Source organism: Aedes albopictus, chromosome 1 (assembly GCF_035046485.1).
Source record: "Aedes albopictus strain Foshan chromosome 1, AalbF5, whole genome shotgun sequence".
Lineage (NCBI taxonomy): Eukaryota > Metazoa > Arthropoda > Insecta > Diptera > Culicidae > Aedes > Aedes albopictus.
The window spans coordinates 336,785,235-336,806,287 of NC_085136.1; the positions used below are offsets into that span (position 1 = coordinate 336,785,235).

At 40.9% G+C, this 21,053-nt stretch overlaps 1 protein-coding gene across 1 annotated transcript in view; it reads right to left on the reverse strand.

Moving 5' to 3' along the window:
• Positions 1–3,045: 3,045 nt before the first annotated feature.
• The window catches only part of LOC109406231 (transcription factor SUM-1), a 77,883-nt gene continuing 59,875 nt past the window's right edge, over positions 3,046–21,053 (reverse strand). Inside the window, exons 4-5 of the mRNA XM_062847459.1 lie at positions 17,144–17,222; positions 3,046–4,232 (exon numbers count right to left, since the gene is read on the reverse strand). Of these exons, the coding sequence (XP_062703443.1) occupies positions 3,907–4,232; positions 17,144–17,222 (405 nt within the window). The 3' untranslated portion in view covers positions 3,046–3,906. The remainder of the gene's footprint in view (positions 4,233–17,143; positions 17,223–21,053) is intronic.

The following is a 21,053-nucleotide window of genomic DNA, read 5'->3' on the forward strand; positions in this document are numbered from 1 at the left end:
CACCCGGGACCTGCGGTTGCATCTGGGCGCTAGCAAGGATTACCTGAAGTGTTTCGCGGACGCGGACTGGGCAGGCGATGTCAGCGACAGGAAATCCAACTCAGGATATCTTGTATATTTCGGTGGAGGATTGATTTCATGGGCCGCTGTGTAGCGTTATCATCAACCAAAGTTGAATTCGTCGCTCTAGCTGAAGCCTGTCAGGAGTTACTGTGGTTGAAGAAATTACTGGACGATTTTGGTGAGAACAGTGTACCGATCAAGATCTTTGAGGATACCCAAAGCTGTATACACCAACTGGAGAACGAAAGAGTGGAGAAACGCTCAAAACATGGCGATACAAAACACTCCTTCACGAAAGATTTGAAGAAAAACGGAGTAAGCGATGTAGAATATTGCCCTACGGCTGGACAAATAGCCGATATGATGACGAAAATCAAATTACAAACCTTCAGAGACGCATCTGGATTGAAATTGATCAAGAAAACTACGCTTGAGGAGGAGTGTTAAAACATGTGCATCGTATTAACCTTGCAATCCAGAATACTGAAGTTATTAATCATAGTAGTCATTATACATGTTTGTCAGAAATAAATTCATTCCTTCCATTACCGTTAACCTAGCTACACGTATTTTCCTTAATTCTAAGAATTTCTGTAATAAGGGTTGTTTGCAGATTAGAAGGAAATTCTCGGCCTATCTTGATGCATGGAAAATTCCTTGCCTGAATCGCCCAAGAAACCGTTCTTCTATCGTAGTACGCAGTTGCAAAGAAATGATATTTCAAATGGCAGTCACAGTAGAAAGTTTCTGCCAGGAATCGTTCAAGAATTTTCTTTTTTAAACACGAAACTGGGCTATAACCGTAGTGCAGTAAATACAACCTCTTCCCAATTCAACGAAATCTGGTTTTATTTCGTAGATTAGAACAGATTGTAGGTCTAGCCGACAGTGTTTCGTTGAAAGTGGTAATAAACCACAAACGTTTAAACAAGAGCAGTTTTTTTTGTTGGAGTATACACGTGTAACCGTTTGTTACAAATCTTTAGTTTTATTTTAATTCGTGCTTTTGTCCTGGAAACTGTCACGTCTCTAGTGTTAAAGGTTGTTATGTTAGTATAGGATTGGTAGAGAAGCGATAATAAATGTCAGTAAATTGAAATAGTTAAAATCATGTAATTGTAATAGTCAGTTAATTTTTAACTGTCCAGGGTATAAAAAAAACAAAGATTACAAGCCAGAGGGTGAAGTTGTATGCAAGCTGTGGGCAGGGCATAAACGATCAGTGGGTCAGCAGGCGTATTACTGTAAATAGGTGGCAAGTAAATTTTGGTATACCCTCATAGGACCTTTTTCCGTGTCTTGGCTGGTAGGGCGCGCCCCTCCAGCAAGCACACGATTCGGCCTGGTAACGGAAGTCTGCTACGCCTAAACCGTAAAGGAGACCAGAATTACCTCTGACCATACTGGTCCTAAGGAGGTTCGTAGCTCGGGCAAATCCTCTAAAAGTCAATGAGCTTTTCCCCTCTCGGCACGGTCATTCCGGTACCGTCCTGGACCGTGTCGATTGCCGTCAAGGAGGAGCAAAACCGTATAGTTGCCGATAAACTTACCACCTATCCTGTCAGCAGCATCAGCAGGCCCGGATTAAGGATTGTGGGGGCCCGGGGCCCGAGCGGATGTGGAGGCCCCTAGGAGAGATGGCCAAAAATTTTTTGCCTTATTTTTGAACAGTACTTGAGCAATATGAAAAATAAAGCTAATGTTAGTAATTAAAAAAAGGTTTCTGTGGGGGGGCCTAAAATGTAAGGGCCCGGGGCCCGGGCCCCCCGCCCCCCCTTAGATCCGGCCCTGGGCATCAGCGAGCGCTCGCGGGACCTCAGCAGATCGTCGGCCGCCAAGAAGGTGAAGCAGTAGTACCGGTACGTGAAAGCTTGTAAATTCCACACACCCATACCCACAATAGAAGTAGAGCTAAATAAACTTATTCCACCCTCAACCCCACAATAGACTAGCTTGTTAATAAAATCCTAGGTTTTCTGTTCAAATCAATCTTTTAATAACTCTGCACATCTTGTTCGCGTAGCCCCTCAGCTTACCCAGTAGCAAGCCGACCCTGAGACTCAGTTCGAGGGGTCTCCTGTTACTGTGAGATTGTCCGGTTCAATAAATAGTTACACACGTTTAGGAGAAGAAACGGATTTCGCAAAGCTAGGAATCAAGCGACTTTCTTACGACGACGACAGTTATGAAATGTTGAAAAACGAATCGAAGCAACCTATGGCTTGTAAACTAGAATGTCATTGGAAATAAATTTTCACTTTTAGTCCCTGGTCCAACTTTCATCGTGGAATCCGAACCGCAATCTTGCTTCTTCGCAGCTTCGTTCAGAAGTTTCCGCTTGGCAAGGTCAAGGGTTAGTTCGTCGTCCCAACGGCTTTCGAGAACGATTATCAGGGTGTCGTGCGAGCTTGGCAAGCTTCTCGGGATCATCGATACCATGAGATTTTCCTCCATCTGCTGTTCGGCATTTTCCAGGCTACTGATAAACTTCTGAATGCTGAAGATGTGCTCCGCCATATCCTCCCATTCCGAAAAACGTTTGTAGCAGATCCGCTTCAACAACGAGATCTTCGTCGTGAGACTTACCTTTTGGTGAAAAAAAAAAATCTCGCAAGCCGGTAACCTGTTGTAGGTTGCAGTGGGATTGAAAACCGTCTGGTTTAGTTGACAAATTAACAGCGACTAAAGAAAATTTATTTGACTTTTTTAGTCACAGTGATTGCTTTGATCAATTTGAGTTTATTCTAGGTTGCTCCGTTACACGTTACGCTTGACCAAGACGAAAGGCTGGGATCTGCTTGAAACTATAGCCGGGTTGAACGTGGATGTCGCGAACGTTAGCTTCATAAATACCCACCTAAAGAAGGAACGGTGCTGAGTCCAGCGATGTGTTGGTTAGAAAAATGTTCGGATACAATTGTAAGAGCTGCATTTCATATTTTTCAGCATATTTATTATTTTTAATTATTTTATCTAGGCATATCAAAGCACACTACTGCAAAAACTACTCATTTTCAAATTTTTACATTCCTTCATACAATCATTCAGACCTGTGTTCAGACTGCAAATACGCTTTGCCCGTTAATAGTGAATTCTTTCATCACATTCCCTCACACACAGTACAAGTAATCTTTGGCATCCTAATGACTTAAAAGCAGTACCGCGGCTACTGTTCATTTCAGAACACCCTGTATACACTAAATTCTGTTTTTACGCGATGGATGCGTTCGCGCAAAAAAAGATCGTGTAAAAAAAGTTCGCGTAACTTCGAGAATTCGCGCAAAAAAAATCCAAAGGAAATTTTTTTTACGCGATTTGCCCTCCGCAAATGACTAAAATCGCGTAAAAAAAAGTCGCGTGACTTCGAGAAAATCGCGTAAAAAAAGTCGTGCAAAATAAAATCGCGTAAAAAAAAGTCGTGTAAAAAAAGAATTCAGTGTACTCTCACTAAACTAGCCCGAACGGAAAACCTGCACAGGCAGAGCAGAACGCGCACTTAATTTTCCATTTCACCTTTCACTTTTGCATCCAGAGCCAGTGCCAGAATGTCGTAAATTGACTTATGTGCGGTCCTGCGCCAAGAAACCCAGAAGCACACATTATAAGAAAGGCATTGTTTAATCTCAACGTAGCGAATATTTACAATTAATTAGCGAGTGTCGTTTGGCCGTTCATTCTACTATAGGAATAACCATGCGGCCTGAGACATTTAGTATTGCATTGCACTTATTTGAACTATGGCATTTATACCTAACATTAAACATATGAACCGTACGTACGCGCGCGTACCAAAAGATCCAAGAAGTCTGTGACTGGTGCGCGCCACCGTTTTATGTGTGGTTTCTAAGGTAGCGCTGATGTCGTCGCAACCGTCCGGATTGCTGTGGTTGTTCCTGACGGCGGCGGTGGAGGAACCGGCGACACCGAGGCCGCCGATGACGATGATGAGGAAGATGACGACGAGGTCGAAGACGAAGGAGATGCGAACGAAATTTGGTTGATCGGAGGAGCGGCGTGAGGATGATGCTGGTGATGGTGGTGGCCACTTGAAGAGGACCCGAGTCCTCCGGTTGGGCCATTGGCCGCCGTTGTCATGCTGGTAATACTTTGCACGATCAGGTTCAGACAGTCCAGGCTCGATCCATTGGCTGCGCTCGCCGGTGTGTGGCCTGTGCGGGGAACAGAGAGAGAAGACATAAGATATGGAATGCGTACGAGACCGATTTAGAACTAATCACTCCGAGGGGATCTCTCTGGGATAGATTAGCTGCGAGATTTGTTATTGTTTTATTTTTGGTAAATTATTAGTATGGCGGTATGATGAAGAGTTTTGTTTCGGTAATAATTTAGTCGAGATCCCCTAGCAATGATATATAAGTCAGGGTAAAATTAGAACTTTTAAACGTACAGAAATATCCGCTCTTATGAGATCATACCCGTTCATAACTAATCCAATTATTCGCTTTTTCAACAATTATAAACCCCATACAAATCACTACTGGGCTAGAGGAGATCACACACACGGCAAATCCCGACCGAGATAAATCAAGGCACGGATGAGTTCCTAATTTTCTAATTTGGAACAAAATCAACTCGCTTACCGCTTGCCTCCCACTCAAGTCACCCGAAAGTCGAAACGATTGGGGTAAATGAAGGTAAAATGGACAACCTGAGCGATTTTGGTCGTTTCTAGTTTCTTGTGTTGAAAATCTTACCCCCACTTCCCCTACATATAGTTTTAATGACATCACATCACATGTGTACACGATCACCTCTCGTGGTCGTCATCACCGCCGACTACTTCGATGATGATGGGCACCATTATGCATCACGAGATTTTCGCCGTTCGAAGTAGGTAACTAATGTTGGCACATCATTTAGTGACGAAATTTGCTATACTTTCTCGGACGGATCAAGATGCCCATGCCATGGCATGGCCAGCTTGGTTGATGTGAGTAGAGACTAAGGCACTGTGGACTTGCTTTATTTTTTTATGATTCTCCCTTGGATTCTCCTTGAACATTATGAACAGCTAATAATGCTACACTCAAGAAAGGTGTTCACACTACGCCGACATGATATAGCTTGACGTTTATGTTGGCGAGCTAAAAAACAATAACATTGCGCGTAAACTTAGGCTGCGGCCAGAGTGGACGCGTCACGCGACGCGACGCGGTGCGGCGCGTTTTTGACGCGTCTTCCAACGCGGCTTGATAGCCACAGTGAACGCGGTGCAAAGCGTCTGTTCGTAAAGCAAACTGAAAAGTTTTCATAATTTCCGCCACCTTTGCACATAAATACTGACCATAACTATTTTATTTATATAGATTATTTTATTAAACTCACCATAATTATTTTATCTTTCGAATTACAACAAACGGTGAGAAGTTTTGATAAGATTTTTTAGATATTGGAACACTTCACACCATCAATGTACAATTTCTAACTCTGGTTGCAGAGACAGTTTGTGACAGGTTCGCCTTGACAACCAGTAGCACACAATCAAAGTGAGTTATCTCCTCGCTATCGGTTTAAAAGCCATAACATTTCAACAGTTTTCTAGAGTTATCTGATGAAAGATTTCCAGGAGATATGTGATTATTGTGCTCAACCTAAAATTAAAAATGAACCATTTATCTTAATTTACCTTCAACTGCTATTTCTTTCAGATGATTCAGAAGAGGTATACATTTGGGATAATGGTGATTTCCTAACCTCAAATCTACCCGCCCTACAGGTACAAATTTTGAAATTTTATGAACAAGTGAGCTTGCAGTCAGAGCTACCACAGGGTTGTATACGTAAAAAATGGCACCCCTTCGTTTATTTTTAAACAGCAATGCAATGAAACAAGTTGGTAACTCAAAAATAGTATATTTTTATTTTGAAACTATTTTTTAAGCTTACAGCCCTAGTAGAATACTTTGAGATAGTAAAATAATCGAGGGGTGCCAACCGTTTTTGTGCATGAAACATGGGTAGGGGTAATGTGAAAGCTCTGCTTGTAATGGATGTAGAATGACAGAGATTTCGATTATTTCTGTTAAGTCTTTAGTCGTAAATTTGAAGGAATTACTTATTTTGATTCGCAAAATATGTGAAAAGTGAGGTTACGAGACGCCACCGGATAATAAACATGTGATATTATTCATGTTAATATATTTTACATTCACATTTGAATACATTTGAAAAACAATTTCGTAAAATTAGCGCCATGATTTTGTAAAAACGGACGAAATCCACACAAAAATACAAAATTATCCGCGCGAACCGCATGACTTCCGCATCAAAAACAGTGCATGCACTGTTTTGTCGTGCGTCGCGCGGCTAAACGCTTTCCGCTTCGCATCGTTCCGCGCGCACTCTGGCATGTTATGATTGTTTTCCCTGTATTCTAATGAACGGAGTTCTGCCGCGCGTCGACGCGCGACCTGTCAAATGCCGCATTGCACCGCGCCGCGCCGCGTGACGCGTCCACTCTGGCTGGCACCTTAGAGTCTGGTTCGCAGATAGGGAACTCAAAGTGAATTACGAGCAGAGTGGGCAGATTGTTGAAGACAATTTCGAAGAAACTCTGGTGGCATTCTATAAAGAACATTCCGTGAACATTCCGTAACATGATTGCATTCGTGCGAATATCTCAAGGAGCTTCCCTAGATTTTGTCAAGTTCACTGGAAAGTCCTCCTGAAGTTTCCCGAGAATTAGTGTAAGTGCCCTCCAGACATTCTTCCAGGAGTTCCCCAAGAATTGCTCTAGGAGTTCTCAGCCAATTTCTCCAGTAGTGTCCGAGATTTTCTACTGGAGTTCCCAGCGAGTTTTCCAGGATTTCCCACGGGAGAAGTTTCCAGAGAATTCTTTCACATGAATCTAGATAATACTTCCATGAGTTTCCCTGGTATACCTCCAGGAATTCACCGGAAGTCCCTCCAGCGAAGCTACACGGGAGTTTTCTCATGAGTTCTCCACCAATTTCTTAAGAATTTCTCCAAGAATTCCCCGGTAATTAATCAAGCATTTTAATAGGAATTCTTTCAATAGCAATTCTATCAATATTTATAATTTCTCGAAAATTCCTTCAGAAGAGCTTTGGGAATTGCTCCAGGAGTACCACGGAAATCCTTCCAGGAGTTCCCAGGGAATGCCTACAGGAGTTCCTCGGGTATCCCTTCAGGAGTTCATTGGCAAATTCTCTATGAGTTCCACAGAAATTGTTTTACAATTCCTCCAGGAGTTAATTCAAGGGATTCTTCTAGAAGTTTCCTGAGAATTCATCCAGAAGTTCAGCGGAAATTCCTCCAGAAGTCTCCCAGAAATTCATCCAAGAGACCACCGGGACTTCCTCCAGGAGATACTCGGAAATTCCTCCAGGAGTTTCTAGAAACTCCCCCAGGAGCTGTTCGGAAATTCCCCATAAGTTTTCCCCATGAGTTCCCCCGGAAATCCTTCCAGGAGTTCCCCCGGAAATCCTTCCAGGAGTTCCCCCGGAAATCCTTCCAGGAGTTCCCCCGGAAATCCTTCCAGGAGTTCCCCCGGAAATCCTTCCAGGAGTTCCCCCGGAAATCCTTCCAGGAGTTCCCCCGGAAATCCTTCCAGGAGTTCCCCCGGAAATCCTTCCAGGAGTTCCCCCGGAAATCCTTCCAGGAGTACCCCCGGAAATCCTTCCAGGAGTTCCCCCGGAAGTCCTTCCAGGAGTTCCCCCGGAAATCCTTCCAGGAGTTCCCCCGGAAATCCTTCCAGGAGTTCCCCCGGAAATCCTTCCAGGAGTTCCCCGGAAATCCTTCCAGGAGTTCCCCGGAAATCCTTCCAGGAGTTCCCCGGAAATCCTTCCAGGAGTTCCCCGGAAATCCTTCCAGGAGTTCCCCGGAAATCCTTCCAGGAGTTCCCCGGAAATCCTTCCAGGAGTTCCCCGGAAATCCTTCCAGGAGTTCCCCGGAAATCCTTCCAGGAGTTCCCCGGAAATCCTTCCAGGAGTTCCCCGGAAATCCTTCCAGGAGTTCCCCGGAAATCCTTCCAGGAGTTCCCCGGAAATCCTTCCAGGAGTTCCCCGGAAATCCTTCCAGGAGTTCCCCGGAAATCCTTCCAGGAGTTCCCCGGAAATCCTTCCAGGAGTTCCCCGGAAATCCTTCCAGGAGTTCCCCGGAAATCCTTCCAGGAGTTCCCCGGAAATCCTTCCAGGAGTTCCCCGGAAATCCTTCCAGGAGTTCCCCGGAAATCCTTCCAGGAGTTCCCCGGAAATCCTTCCAGGAGTTCCCCGGAAATCCTTCCAGGAGTTCCCCGGAAATCCTTCCAGGAGTTCCCCGGAAATCCTTCCAGGAGTTCCCCGGGAATCCCTTTAGGAGTTCCTCGGGAATTTCTCTAGGCAATTTCTTCAGGAGTTCTCTGGGTTTTCCTGGAGTTCTCCAGGTATTCCTCCAGGAGATACTCGGGATTTTTTTTCAGGAATTCCTCTAGAATATCTCCAGGAGTTCTTCAAGAATTTCTCCAGAAGTTCCCCGGGAGTACCTTCAGAAATTTCGCTGAAATTCCTCCAGAAATTCAACAGGAGTTCCTCAGTTATATCTCAAACAGATTCTCGGATATTATTCTAACAGTTACTCGAAAATTTCTCCAAAAGTTCCTTCATTAATTTCTCGAGAATTCCTGTAGGAGTTACCCAGAAATCCGACAAGAAGTTCCCTGGGAATTCCTCCAAGTTCCTTCGGAATTCCTCCTGGCTTTCTTTAGAAACTCCTAGAGAAATTTTCGAGGAACTCTTAAAAGAATTCTCGAGGAACTCGTGGTGGAATTCTGAAGGAATATATATTACTACTCTAATTTCTAGAAGATTAAGGATTTTTATTTACTCGTGCATTATTTCTTCATGAGCTAATATATTTTTATAATATTCACAAAATGTTCGTAAGAAATCATAGCTGAGCTCTTTTAGAAATAACAGAGAATTTTCTTAATGATTCCCTGCAACATTTTCTGTAGTAGAACATAAAGGAATTTTTGAAGGCATCACTAAAGGAATTCCTAGAGCTATCCCTGGAATAATTCCCGGACCAATCCTTAAGGAATTCCTGGAGAAATCCCTGGAGGAATTCCTGAACAAATCCTTGGAGGAATTCCTGCATGAAGGAAACCCTGAAGGAATTCCAGGAGAAATTCCTGGAGGAATCCCTGAAGGGATTTCTGAAAGTATACCTAGAGAAATTCCAGGAGCAATTCCTGGAAGAATTGCTCCCTGACTGAATTCCTTGCTGGCGAATTCCTAGAGGAATTTCTGCAGAAATTCATGGAAAAATCATGGAGGAATGTCTGGAGGAACTTCTGAAAAAAGTCCTGGCGGAATCCCTAGAGAAATTCTGGAGAAATTCTAAAAGTAATTCCAAGAGGAATTCTTGGAGGAAATCCAGAAGGAATTTCTGGAGGATTTTCTGGAGAAATTCTGGAGCAATCCCTGGAAGAATTTCTGGAGATATCACTGGATGAATTTCTGTAGAAATGCTTGGAGGAATCTCTGGATAAATCTTCAGAGGAATTCCTGGAATAAATGTCTGGAGAAATTCCTAGACAAAACGCTAGAGTAGCCGTTTGAGGAATTCCAAGCGAAATCACTGAGGGAATTCCTGGGAAGTGTAGAATTAGCAGTAGTTAAACTACACAGAAATTAAAACTAAAAAAAGGAATCGCTGAAAGAAATCCTGGAACATCTTCTGAAGGAATCCTTAGAGAATCACTAAAGCAACTTCAAATTGTTGAATGTATCTTTTTGCCAGTGGGGCGCTGACCAACTAAACTGAAATGTAAAACCCACCTCTATTATCATTCACCTTGTACTTTGCTATTGGTCAGTATAATACAGAACACGTTTGTAAGCGCACGTCACGATTTTGCTATGCTCTCCGAATTACTATTTCTCCACGCAATTATTGTTTCCCTGTGCTAAACTCTGCTGGGTGGCCAATTCCGTCTCACAGGAATCCCGGGCGGAATTCCTGGGGAAATTCCTGGAGGAATCTTTAAGGAAATTCTCGGAGGAATCCCTGAAGGAAACCTTAGAGCAATACCTGCAGGAATTCCCTTGAGGAATCACTGGAAGAACTCCTGGAGGAATATCTAGTGGAATTCCAGAAGGAATTCCTGAGGGAATCCCAGGAGGAGTTTCTGAAGAAAACCTACGAGGAAGTACTGAAGAAATCGCAGAATGAGTTCTTGGAGAAATCCTGAAGTAATCCTAAGATGATTCCGTGGAGGAATTCCTAGAGGAATCCCTGCAGCAGTTCCAGGAGGAATTCCAGAAAAATACCCATGAGGAATTTCGATAGTAATCCAATGGCGAATTCCTTAGTAAACCCCAGGAAAGCTTTCTTAATGAATTCGTGGTAATTTCTGGACGAACTTTTAAAGAAATCCTGGTATGGACTTTTGAAGGATTTTTACAGAAGATTTTAAGAATTCCTGAATTGATTTTCAAATGATCTCTGGTAAAATTTTCTAAAAGAATTCATAGAAAAAAAAATCTTGCAGAAATACTACGAATGGATTATTAGATTATTATTGATATTCTCATTAACTATTGGATTTTAGCGGAATTCTTGAAGGAATACATGGCGAAATACCTGAAGAAATCTCTGAAAGAATGCCTGTAAAAATACCTTAACTCGGGTGAAATTCTTTTGGGAACCCTTGGAAAAAATCCTGAAAGAATCCTCGAAAAAAGCACTGGAACAATAACTGGAGGAACCTCTAAAGATATCCCAGGAGAAGTTCTGAAGAAGCACCTTCAGGAAAAACTCAAGACAGAAATTCCGAATGCATTCTTGGAGAAAATCCAAAAAAAAAAAAAGAATCCCTGACAAATATTTTCAACTACTTGACGAATTATAAAAATACCCGGAAAAACTTCGAAAACAAATCCTGGACAATTCGGCACCAACATTTCAAAAGGGCGTAACTGCTTTTGCAACCAATGCCTTATCACAGAGCTGTGGGTCGTATTTCATTCATCTCACGCAATTCACATCCATTAATCGAAAGAGGAGGATTTTATCTTTCTATTTGTGCTAGTGGATTGCTCGAGAGGGATGGGATACGCTCCACAGCTTTGTGAGAAGGCATTGGTTGTAAATGTAATTACGCCCTTTTGAAATGTTGGTGCCGAATTATCAACAAAATTCCTGCAAATATTTTCAAGGGATCATCTGAAGAAATTTCTGAAAGAACTCTTGGAAAAAATCAAAAACAAATCCAAGAGAATTCTCAATTCTCAAAAATTTCTGAACTTCTGAAGCATTTGCTGCGCGAATTTCTGGAGAAATTCCTGTTGTAACTCCTGGAAAAAATATCCCAGGAACTTGTGGAAAGCTTCGTCAAAGAGAACATGAAAGAATTCTCGAAGGAACTTCTGAAGAAATTCTGGTTGGAACTCATGAAAAAAATTCCGAAAATGTCACACAAATGTCTGAAAAAAAAATGCGATTGGCTGCAATCCTTGACCAAAATCCTTCTTGGCATGTTCATGGGTGAGTTCCCGCAAGAACATTCAATGAATTTGCCGTAGGTGCCGAGGTTTTTCCACAGTCATTCCTGGATGAAATCCCAATGGACTCCTGGACAATTCTCAAAAGAATTCATTGAAAAAATTCCGAAACAACTCCTGAACTCCTGAAAGAATTTTTGAAGAAATTCGTGAAAAAATATTCTATGAACTTTTACTGACTTCTTCAAGATCTTATGGAAAAAATCCCTATGAAACTCCTGAAGGGATCGCGGAAGTAACATATAACGAATCCCCGAGATTGTTAGAACTTCTGGAAGAAGCCACGAAGGCATATATTGTGGAATTTTTTTTTATAATTTTATTAACGAGATTTTCAGCCTGAAAACTCCTGAAAGAATTCCCAAATAAATCCGTGGAAGAATGCCTTAACCCTCGAGTGATCGCGCTGTTGTATTTTGTACAACACGTTGAAAAAATCTCGCTTTTTGTACTCAGCATTAGCGTGGTGCTGACGGTAGTGGCCAACCGCGCGAGTTCCGGAAGGTTAAGATTATCTGGATAAATTGCTGAAAGAACTGAAGGGAAGAAATCCGAAAGATATCAATATGTAAATTCCTGCACAAACACCTGGAGAAATTTCTATGGAAACTCGTGGAGGATTGACCAAAAAATCATTTGAAAAACTTTTAGAAATCCTTAAGGAATTCTCAAAAGAACTTCCGGAGAAATATCTAAAAAGACTTCCTTAAGAACTCTCAGCAAAACTCCTGGTGAAATTGACGAGAGACCTTGTGGAGAAATTCCAGAAAAAGTTCCTAGAAAATCATTGAATAAATTTCTGCAGAAATTCCCAGGTAATCCAAGAATCCATGAAATAATTTTAGAATATTCTCACGTAAGATATCTTGAAAGAATATCTTTAAGAATTCTCGAAGGACCTCCAGAAGAAATGAACGAAACACTCCTGAATAAAAAAAAAATACGATTACACTCCTAGAGAAATTCCCTCAGACAAGTTTTTAAAGGTTTTTATAAAAGAATCACGCAAGAATTCAAGGAGGAATCCTAGAAGGATTTGTTGGAGAAAATGGAATTTTCGAAAAAACTTCTGGCGAAATTCCCAAAAAAAAAACTTCTCAAAAACACTGCAGAAATTTCCGAATCTACTCCTGAAAGTACTATTGTAGGAATTTTTGAATATACTTTTGGAGTAACTCTCAAAGGAAAAGAAAGAATTGTAGAGTAATTCTCGAAGACGCTTCTGAAGAAATTTCCAATGGAAGCCTTAAAGTAATTCCTAGAGAAATTCATGGAAAATACAGGAAGGCTCTTGAAGAATTTCTGACGAAATTCTTCAAAGAACTCGAATATGTTTAGCAAAATTATGATGGAACTTCTGAACTGAACACACTTCCAAATAGGTATACTCCTGGAGTTTCCGACACAAATTTTGGAGATTTTTTAAAAGAACTCCTGGAGAAACTTCCACTTGAACTTCTGGAAGAACGAATTACGCCTGGACGAATCGGCTTCTTAAACGGTGTTGAGATAATTCGATATTCTGAATCTGCATGTCAAACTGAGCCGAAATCCAAATTTTCATGAATTTTGGTGCCCGGAAACCTATTTAAACATCATTTTGAAGTTTGTATGGGAGCGATTTGTCGAATCACCCCTCGTCGCAGTTTGTACTGGGTGGATCTGTCAAACAGTTGTCCAGCTGTCGAAAGGTGATTTCAAAAAATCTTTTTGAAATTGATTTAAGGTATCAAAATAAAGTTCTATAAATCTGAAAAAAAATCATTGTGGCTCAGAAAAAGGTGCTCTTTCATATAAAATTAAAAAAAACATTACATTTTTCAAAATTTCAAAACCTAATTCACGAAATACCAAAAATTCGCCAAAGAAATAATGGTGAAGTTGCCTTTTGGATGGATAGTCATAGTCACTTCTGGAGCTTTCTCACAAGAAAATCCCAAAGGAACTCATAGCGGAACTCACACAGGGTTTTGGAGGAATTTTCAAAAAAACTCATGGAGAAATTTCCTCGATAGCTTTGAAGAAAATTTCTCCATGAGCAACGAAAAGAGTCTTGGAGGATTCACCGTGGAAACTCCTGGTTGAATTCTAGAAGAAATTTTTGGAGGATTTTACAAAAGATTTCCCAAAGAAACTCCTGGAAAACGGAACGTCCAAAAGTTCTCGGAATAACAGGTGGAGGAATTCCTAAGGAGTTTTTTACATAACTCATTGAGAAATTCTCTAAATAATCTACTGGGAGAAAATTCCTGTAATTTTGTGGAAATCATGGAAATCCCGTGTCAGTAGTCCACAAACAAGTACTATTGTTTTCTTCTACAATCTTATAACAACTTTCACAAGTTCAAAGATGTTGTTCACTAGCCCTACAGAAATATTTGGGGAGGTTCCGTCAATTTTCAAACAAGCTTAACAGTCTCGTATATTTTTCGAAATAAATTATTTTTTGCTTTAAAATTCTGGCAAATTTACTTAATCTTCAAATTGTTTACATAAATTCATAGAATCCTCAAAATCATTGCTCTGATGATGAAACACCGCGGAGCAAAGAAGACGCGTGAAAATTTTGAAAACGCAACCGCTCGCGCGCACAGCCTGCTAGAAATCGCCCGATGTAGGGCGACAGAGGTTGAATTTGCTCGAAGTAGCTGCATCCTGCCCTTACTCGTTTGTTGACAGATGGGTAAGAGCAGGATGCAGCATCTTCGAGCAAGTTCAACCTACGTCGCTGAACAGAGCTACAGTTTTTAACCACTCTGATACAGCCGATTCTTTTTTGGCACGGGTCGTATTTTTGCTATAACTCAGCCAATTTAGATAATTTTTTTAATGAAATTTTGTACACAGGGAGGCACGGTGAGTACTATCCGTGGACATAAATTCCAGTCAATATACTGCAAATTTTATCTGCTGGTATTCAGCAAACTTTGCTGATTTTTTTTTGTTGATTGCATTCAGCAATTAGAATTTATTGAGTATCAGCAATGATTTTTCAATTTGCTGAGCCATCCAGCAATGTTGACAGTTGATCAGCAACGTTGTGATGAAATTCAGCAAAAATCCAATTTATTTAGCTGATTTTTTTTTGTGCTGGAAGCATTTTAAAAAATTGGTGTGTAGATTCAATAGTAGCAAAAATACGACCCGTGCAAAAAAAGCATCGGGTGTAATCTTAATCAGGTGGTATTATTTTCTCTCTGACAGCTATAACTTTTTAAGGAGCACGTGACAACTTGAACAATCTAAGGCAGCTCCATTAACGCTAATCTTTAACCCTCCCTCCCCCTCCGTAACGCCTTTTTTGTATGAAATTCCTATTTTTTGTAGGCACTTAACGCTTGGCCAACCTCCACCCTTCCCCTCCTAGAGCATTACGTAATTAGTGGACGGCGCCTGAAGGAAAACTTTTCCGTTTAGCTTCCCGGAAAAGCTTGACTTAAACCCTTAATAAAGGTGTAAATGCAACGCTACATTTTAACGCAAACAGGATTTTTCATCCCATTTTCGGTACTACTTTTTTCAATTCTTTCGGGAGTTTTTCTGAGATTTCTTCAGGAGTTCTATTCCAGGTTGATCCAGGAGTTCTTTCAGGGATTACTCCAGGAGTTTTTTTCTCAAGAAGTTCCTCTGATCTAGTCTGGTCCCCGAAGTTCATTCTGGGATTACAACGGTTTATAGCTCATCCTAAGATTCCTCCAGGATATTTTCTGAACTTTCTTCTCAGAGTTCTCCAAGAGTACATTCCAGGCTTCCTCCTGGGTTCTTTGCGTGATTCCTTGGGGAGTTATATTTCCATGAATTCTTTCTTCCCGAAAGTTTTTTCAGGTTTACAGGAACTTCTTCTAGGACTCCTCCAAGAGATCCTTCAGACTATTGTGTCTTGGGTCTCTTCCGGGATTTCATCAGCCTTTTACTGCAGTAGATCTTCCTTCAGAGTTCCTCTGTAAATTCCATCCGAGGTTCCTCCAGGAATTCTATCTGAGATTTCTACAGGAATAGGCTCCTAAAGCCCTATCTAGATTCTTGGTTTAAACCACTAAATATAATCCAAGAGTGCACATTTACTCATATTTTGACTTTTTTATAGACTGTGATTGAAAATATACAATTTTTGAAACTTTTGTCTCGCCCCTAGCTTATAACTAGGGACAATGGAAATTCGCGATTTCGCGGAAGCCGCGAAATCCGCGAAATTGGGCTATGGCTGCGAAATTTGAACGATTCCGCGAAATGCCGCGAAAATTGGTTAAATTGTTAAAATACTATACAAATTTCCAACAATTACAAATATTTTAGCAAAATTGACTGATAACTTTTGACAGTGTAAAGTTTTTTACGAGTTTATTGCATTTTTAATATATATTCGTTTCATTTTTTTTTCTAATTTGCTACTTTTTTCAGTGAATTTATGATTACTCCTCACAAAACCAAGTAAATTATTCATATAACATGCAAATTTGGAGTTTTCTTTGACAAAACGTTCAAAAATATAGGACCGCGAAATTGTCGCGAAATTCACAATAGTAGTCCGCGAAATTTAAGAAATTTTGCCGCGAATTTCCATTGTCCCGAGTGATTTTTATTTCACCGTGTAACTAGAACTATGAACCATTTCAATTATTTCGAATTTTCTCATTATTCCTTCGTTTTTCGAGCTCGAGTGTAGTACAATTACGATTAGAATGATCGAGCCCGATGATGAGAGTCCGAATCTTGGTTTCGAATAGAGTTCTTGAAGGAATCGGGGTGGGATTTCTAGAGGTATCACGGAAAGAACTTGTAGAGGAATTCCAGATTATTCTTAATAGAAACTCCTGGAAGAATCTCAGAAGGAACTTGTGCAGGAAAACTAAATAAGCTTCGAAAAATCTGATAAGGAGCTACCAAAGTATAGTATCTATCTACAGGTAGTTGCATCTGAAAGACTGTAATCTATACCAGCTGGTAGTAGTGTTCTATCTACAGGTCTTAGCTAACGTCTATCTAATACACTTTCGCTGGTATAAATACTGGTGAGCATTGGACCACACGGCAGAGACTGCATAAGGTGCAGTATCATAACGTCCGACGCCATAATGTTCCAGAACTTTATGGCGTATTTTTTCGGGGCATAACGTCCGAACATGCAGATACGCCACGAAATCCAAGGAAAGAAGGCACGCATCCAATCTTTAAGACGTTATTTCGCAAAAAGAAACAACTTAACGACCGGGACAGTATGGCCTCGGACGTTGTGATCCGGCCCCACTGCATAAGCCTTGCACTTATTAACTTCCTCACTCTTCTTCATTTGCAAAATAAAAAAAAAAAACTGAGGAATTCAAGAAAAAAGCTTCGGGAAAAACCCGGAAGGAATTCCTGGAGGAGTCCTATAAAGAGCTGCTGTAGGAATCTAGCAATCGGCTATAGCTATAGCAAGTCACATTTTGAATTCAATCACAATACTCTTTTCTTTTCCTTCACAAATAACTGTAAGGACTTGGCTGGCGCTATTATTGATAAGAAATTACTGTGCTACTAAAAGTTTATTATTATTATTTTTTTCAGACACTTACCTGTAATTGGAGAGTACCGATCGCTATCCTTACTGAGCTGATGTAACCGTTCGCGCAGGTAACTGTTGGAGCAGCAGTTCTGAAAGTTCGATATCCAAAAGATAACAAAAGCAAGGTAAGTTAAGATCATTTTGACACAATCACAAATATATATACGTTGTCATGGATACACATTGTTGTCGTCGTTGTGACCCATGTTGCTCGATCGTTGGAGTAGTGCCTAAAAATAACGAACCGGGCAGAACCGGCTGCAACAAAATTGCCTCTAATGTACATGCTTTCCATGAGATTGTGAGAACGCGGTTCAAAAACTCTCGAATAAGCGAGAAACTTTTCTTCAGTCAGCTCCACGAAACCTCAGCTTTGGAGGGGAGACATTTTTACGGCACTTCTATATCGTCAATTAAAAAGATGACATTCGGCAATAAAATAAAATGAAGTCGTAACTTTTGAAGATGCTTTCCGTCGTCGTTGCCGCGCCGTTGTAAGTTTGGTGTCGCTTGTTGCGGTGGGAAGCGTGTGCGGGATTGCGATTTAGAAAAGTAAGGGGTCGCGTACAAATAGATCTACACTTCAAAAAAGGTACGAACGGGCTATTTTTGGAACATGGTGGCATCGTAATCCGCGTTAACCTGACTGTACGCGATTTGCCGAGGATTTGGAGAATAGTGCAAGATTGAGGTAGAACAAGCTACTTATTCTAGTTTTTGAAATGGTATTTTTTAAAAACCATGGTGTCCTCCGATCTGATGCGTGAACGCTTTCTATGTTTACATTTACATGCAGTTCCCATGGCAATAAAATGTTCAATATCGAACGCACGACTGCTTCGTCGTTTGCATATTTTTGCAATTTACCATGCGTCTCCATTGCACGATGCGATATGACACAGAGTATTGCAGGATGATTTTAACATTTCTTAGCAAAATTCTTGAACATTTCCATACCACAGTAAATGTCCAGCTTGTTCCAAAATTTATCAGCAGAGCAAAGAATTTGCTTCCCGTCAGATTAGATTTCCCGCTCATCTCAAAGCCGCGCAATGCACGCATACTTCAAAAGTTCAAAGAGTTTTACGCCGTCTGCGGCGTCGGAGGCGGCAGCAGCGGCGCAAACTTGCCGCTAACTGTAAGGTCCAATTAAACTAAACGTTTTTCCGCGCCGCGCACGCATCCGATGGAACACGCACGCGGTCGACCGACCGACCGACCGACCCGAACTAATGAGTAAGTGCTAATTGCATTAAACAGTGCCAGAGGGCGTGTCGCAGCAACAGCACAGGAGCAGCAGCCTACTATGAATCCTATACTGTTGCACAATTCTCGCAAGTTTTATGATCCTTTCAACACGCAATCCCATTTGCTTGATCCCGTCGCGCCTCCACGGATTTTATGTAACCGACCGACGACCATCGTCACTTGGCCCCCGCCTGCTCCGTGTGACTTCAAAAGAGAATCTTTTCTGAATGGGGACCCGTCCGTCCGTCACCATGGTGACAACTTCTTACATATATGCTTGACGCTTTCTTTTCGGAGTGGAGGGGTTGCTTGGATCCACTGGCTCTGATGGGCGATCACGCCGAGCTAGTAGCGGTGCGCTACACTGCATTTGATTAATTAGGAAATTAGAACTACACTGAATGCAATTAATTAGTGGGAAGTTAGGTTCTCTGGGTGCTCGTTTTGGCTTGATGTCTTTGAACTGGACTGGAGCGAAATTGTACATAGCAGTTGTAACGTCGCTTCTTGTCGGGGCCGGTGATATGCCGCGTGGCTGTTTGCGCGTCAAAAATTACACCGAATGAGACTTGGTTTCTGTACATAGAGCAGCCAACAAGTTATCTCAATTAGGTAGCATTGCTGCTTCAATCTTAATCGGTTCAGAATTGAATCCCAGTTTTTAATCATATTTTTTTACATCTCAATTTTTGGAACCAAACAAGATGATTTACTGTCCCTTAGGGGTAAATATTTTGACAGTGGTATACGCAAACGAAACCGTCATCGTTTATGGTCCAATTTCCCGCCTACTGTGGTACAAATTAACCCCGTGGGAGCAGAAAACACACATTTGGTTTACACTTTGGGGAGTTGAATTATTTCCTTTTCTAAGAAGCGACATATTTTTCCTCGTGAGTAACATGTATGCAATTGCACATTAATTATGAGAAATCTTTCCGTATCGTTCCGGAATGGAACACTTCCGACGCAAGCTCTATTGATTCTGAGGATGAGGAGTTACATATTTCAGATAACATATTCATGCTCAAATATCTGTTTAAAAAGACAGATGCCTACGACAAATTACGTACTCATTATTATGGTATGTATAAGTATATTTAATCCTCCTTTCACGCCTTCTGCCTTTACGCCAATTCTGTCTGCGTCCACTTTTTCCAAGTCCAAAATTTCAAACAGATTTTTTCTAACAATGCAATTTTGAGTAAAATTTGAAAAGCAATCTAGTGATACCCGGATAAAAATTAACCATAAGGTATTTGGTTAAAAATCATTCCTGTACCATACAGTGTACAAGCTACAATAAAGTGTATTGTAATGGAATGGTTCTCTAAAAGCTGTACACATTGTAGCTACTATACATTTACATCCGATCTTTATGTAACAATATATTGTACTGTTTTTCTTACGTTTGAACCATTCACTATTCCGAAATATTATTTTTACGGCATTTTTAATTATTTATTCAGTTTTAAATTTTTCCGTGCTTTGTTTTGTTGATGTTCGTGACTTTTTTGTTGCAAAGGAAAAGAAAGAGAAAAAAGAGGATAAGTTGAAACATCTATTTAAAGTCAATAAAATGTTTATATAAATGGTAAACCAGGTGTCCTAAGAACTGCAGATCCAAGAGATTTGGCGGGCTAGGTATGTAGAGTGCGATGAGAGGAATACGAATGTAGATGCAGGTCAGATTACCGTAAATCAGTGATGACTTTCTGTATTTGCATTTAGGGGAGTTTTCTCCCCTTCTCTCATGTGAACTTGTTCTTCTACCACAACCGAATCAAATGCGATTTATCTTTGACGTAGAGCCACAGAGAACAGACGACCATGCTCGAACAAAATTGCTTGAAAATCTTGTGTAAAGAAAAAACCAGCTCAGTAGCGACATCGACGGTGACTTTCCCACTCAAAAACTTGTTTCGACACCATGATGGCGCTTTCTGAAGAAATATTTCACTAGCGCACCTTTAAATTTTCCTACTCAGATTCTGAGCTGTGTTTGCTTAAATAACAAGATGTTTATGATTATTTCACTAATCCAGTAACAAAATTTGAGTAACATATTGGTAATTAGTTTCATTATTTGCAATAAGAAAAAAAAATAATAAGAATTCAATTATTGTTTTCCAAGTAAAACCAACCCATTCTCTTGGTGGAACTATACTAGGGTGCACGCTTGGTGACACTAGCGCCAAAAGATTAAACAACGGCAAATTTGTACCCCGATTCGAAATTTGACAGCGCCACGTAATGGCCACATTCCCAGTTATTTCAAAACAACCGTTGCAATGCTTTACACAATAGCACTACACGAGCTTGGACGTCTGTTCTCTGTGGTAGAGCCATTGTTACGGGTATAAACCCGTAACACCATCTGTAACATATGGACTGGACTGGACACTGAAACGACTTCTGATATAACTTCGTCTGCGGGTTCGCTTTTTAACCTAACTTATATTTGAATCGAACTTGACTGTTTTCTTATGAGTTGTTATGTATTTCAAACTTTAGTCAAACTGGAGCCTCAATATTACAATAACGGTTAAGCACGCTGTAATGATACTTATGTACTCGTCACCCACTTCATGCAACTACATTAGTGGTCTAATAACACTTATCGCGCTCGGCATAGTTCCATCATGCCGCTCAAAGTGTTGCCACAAATAATG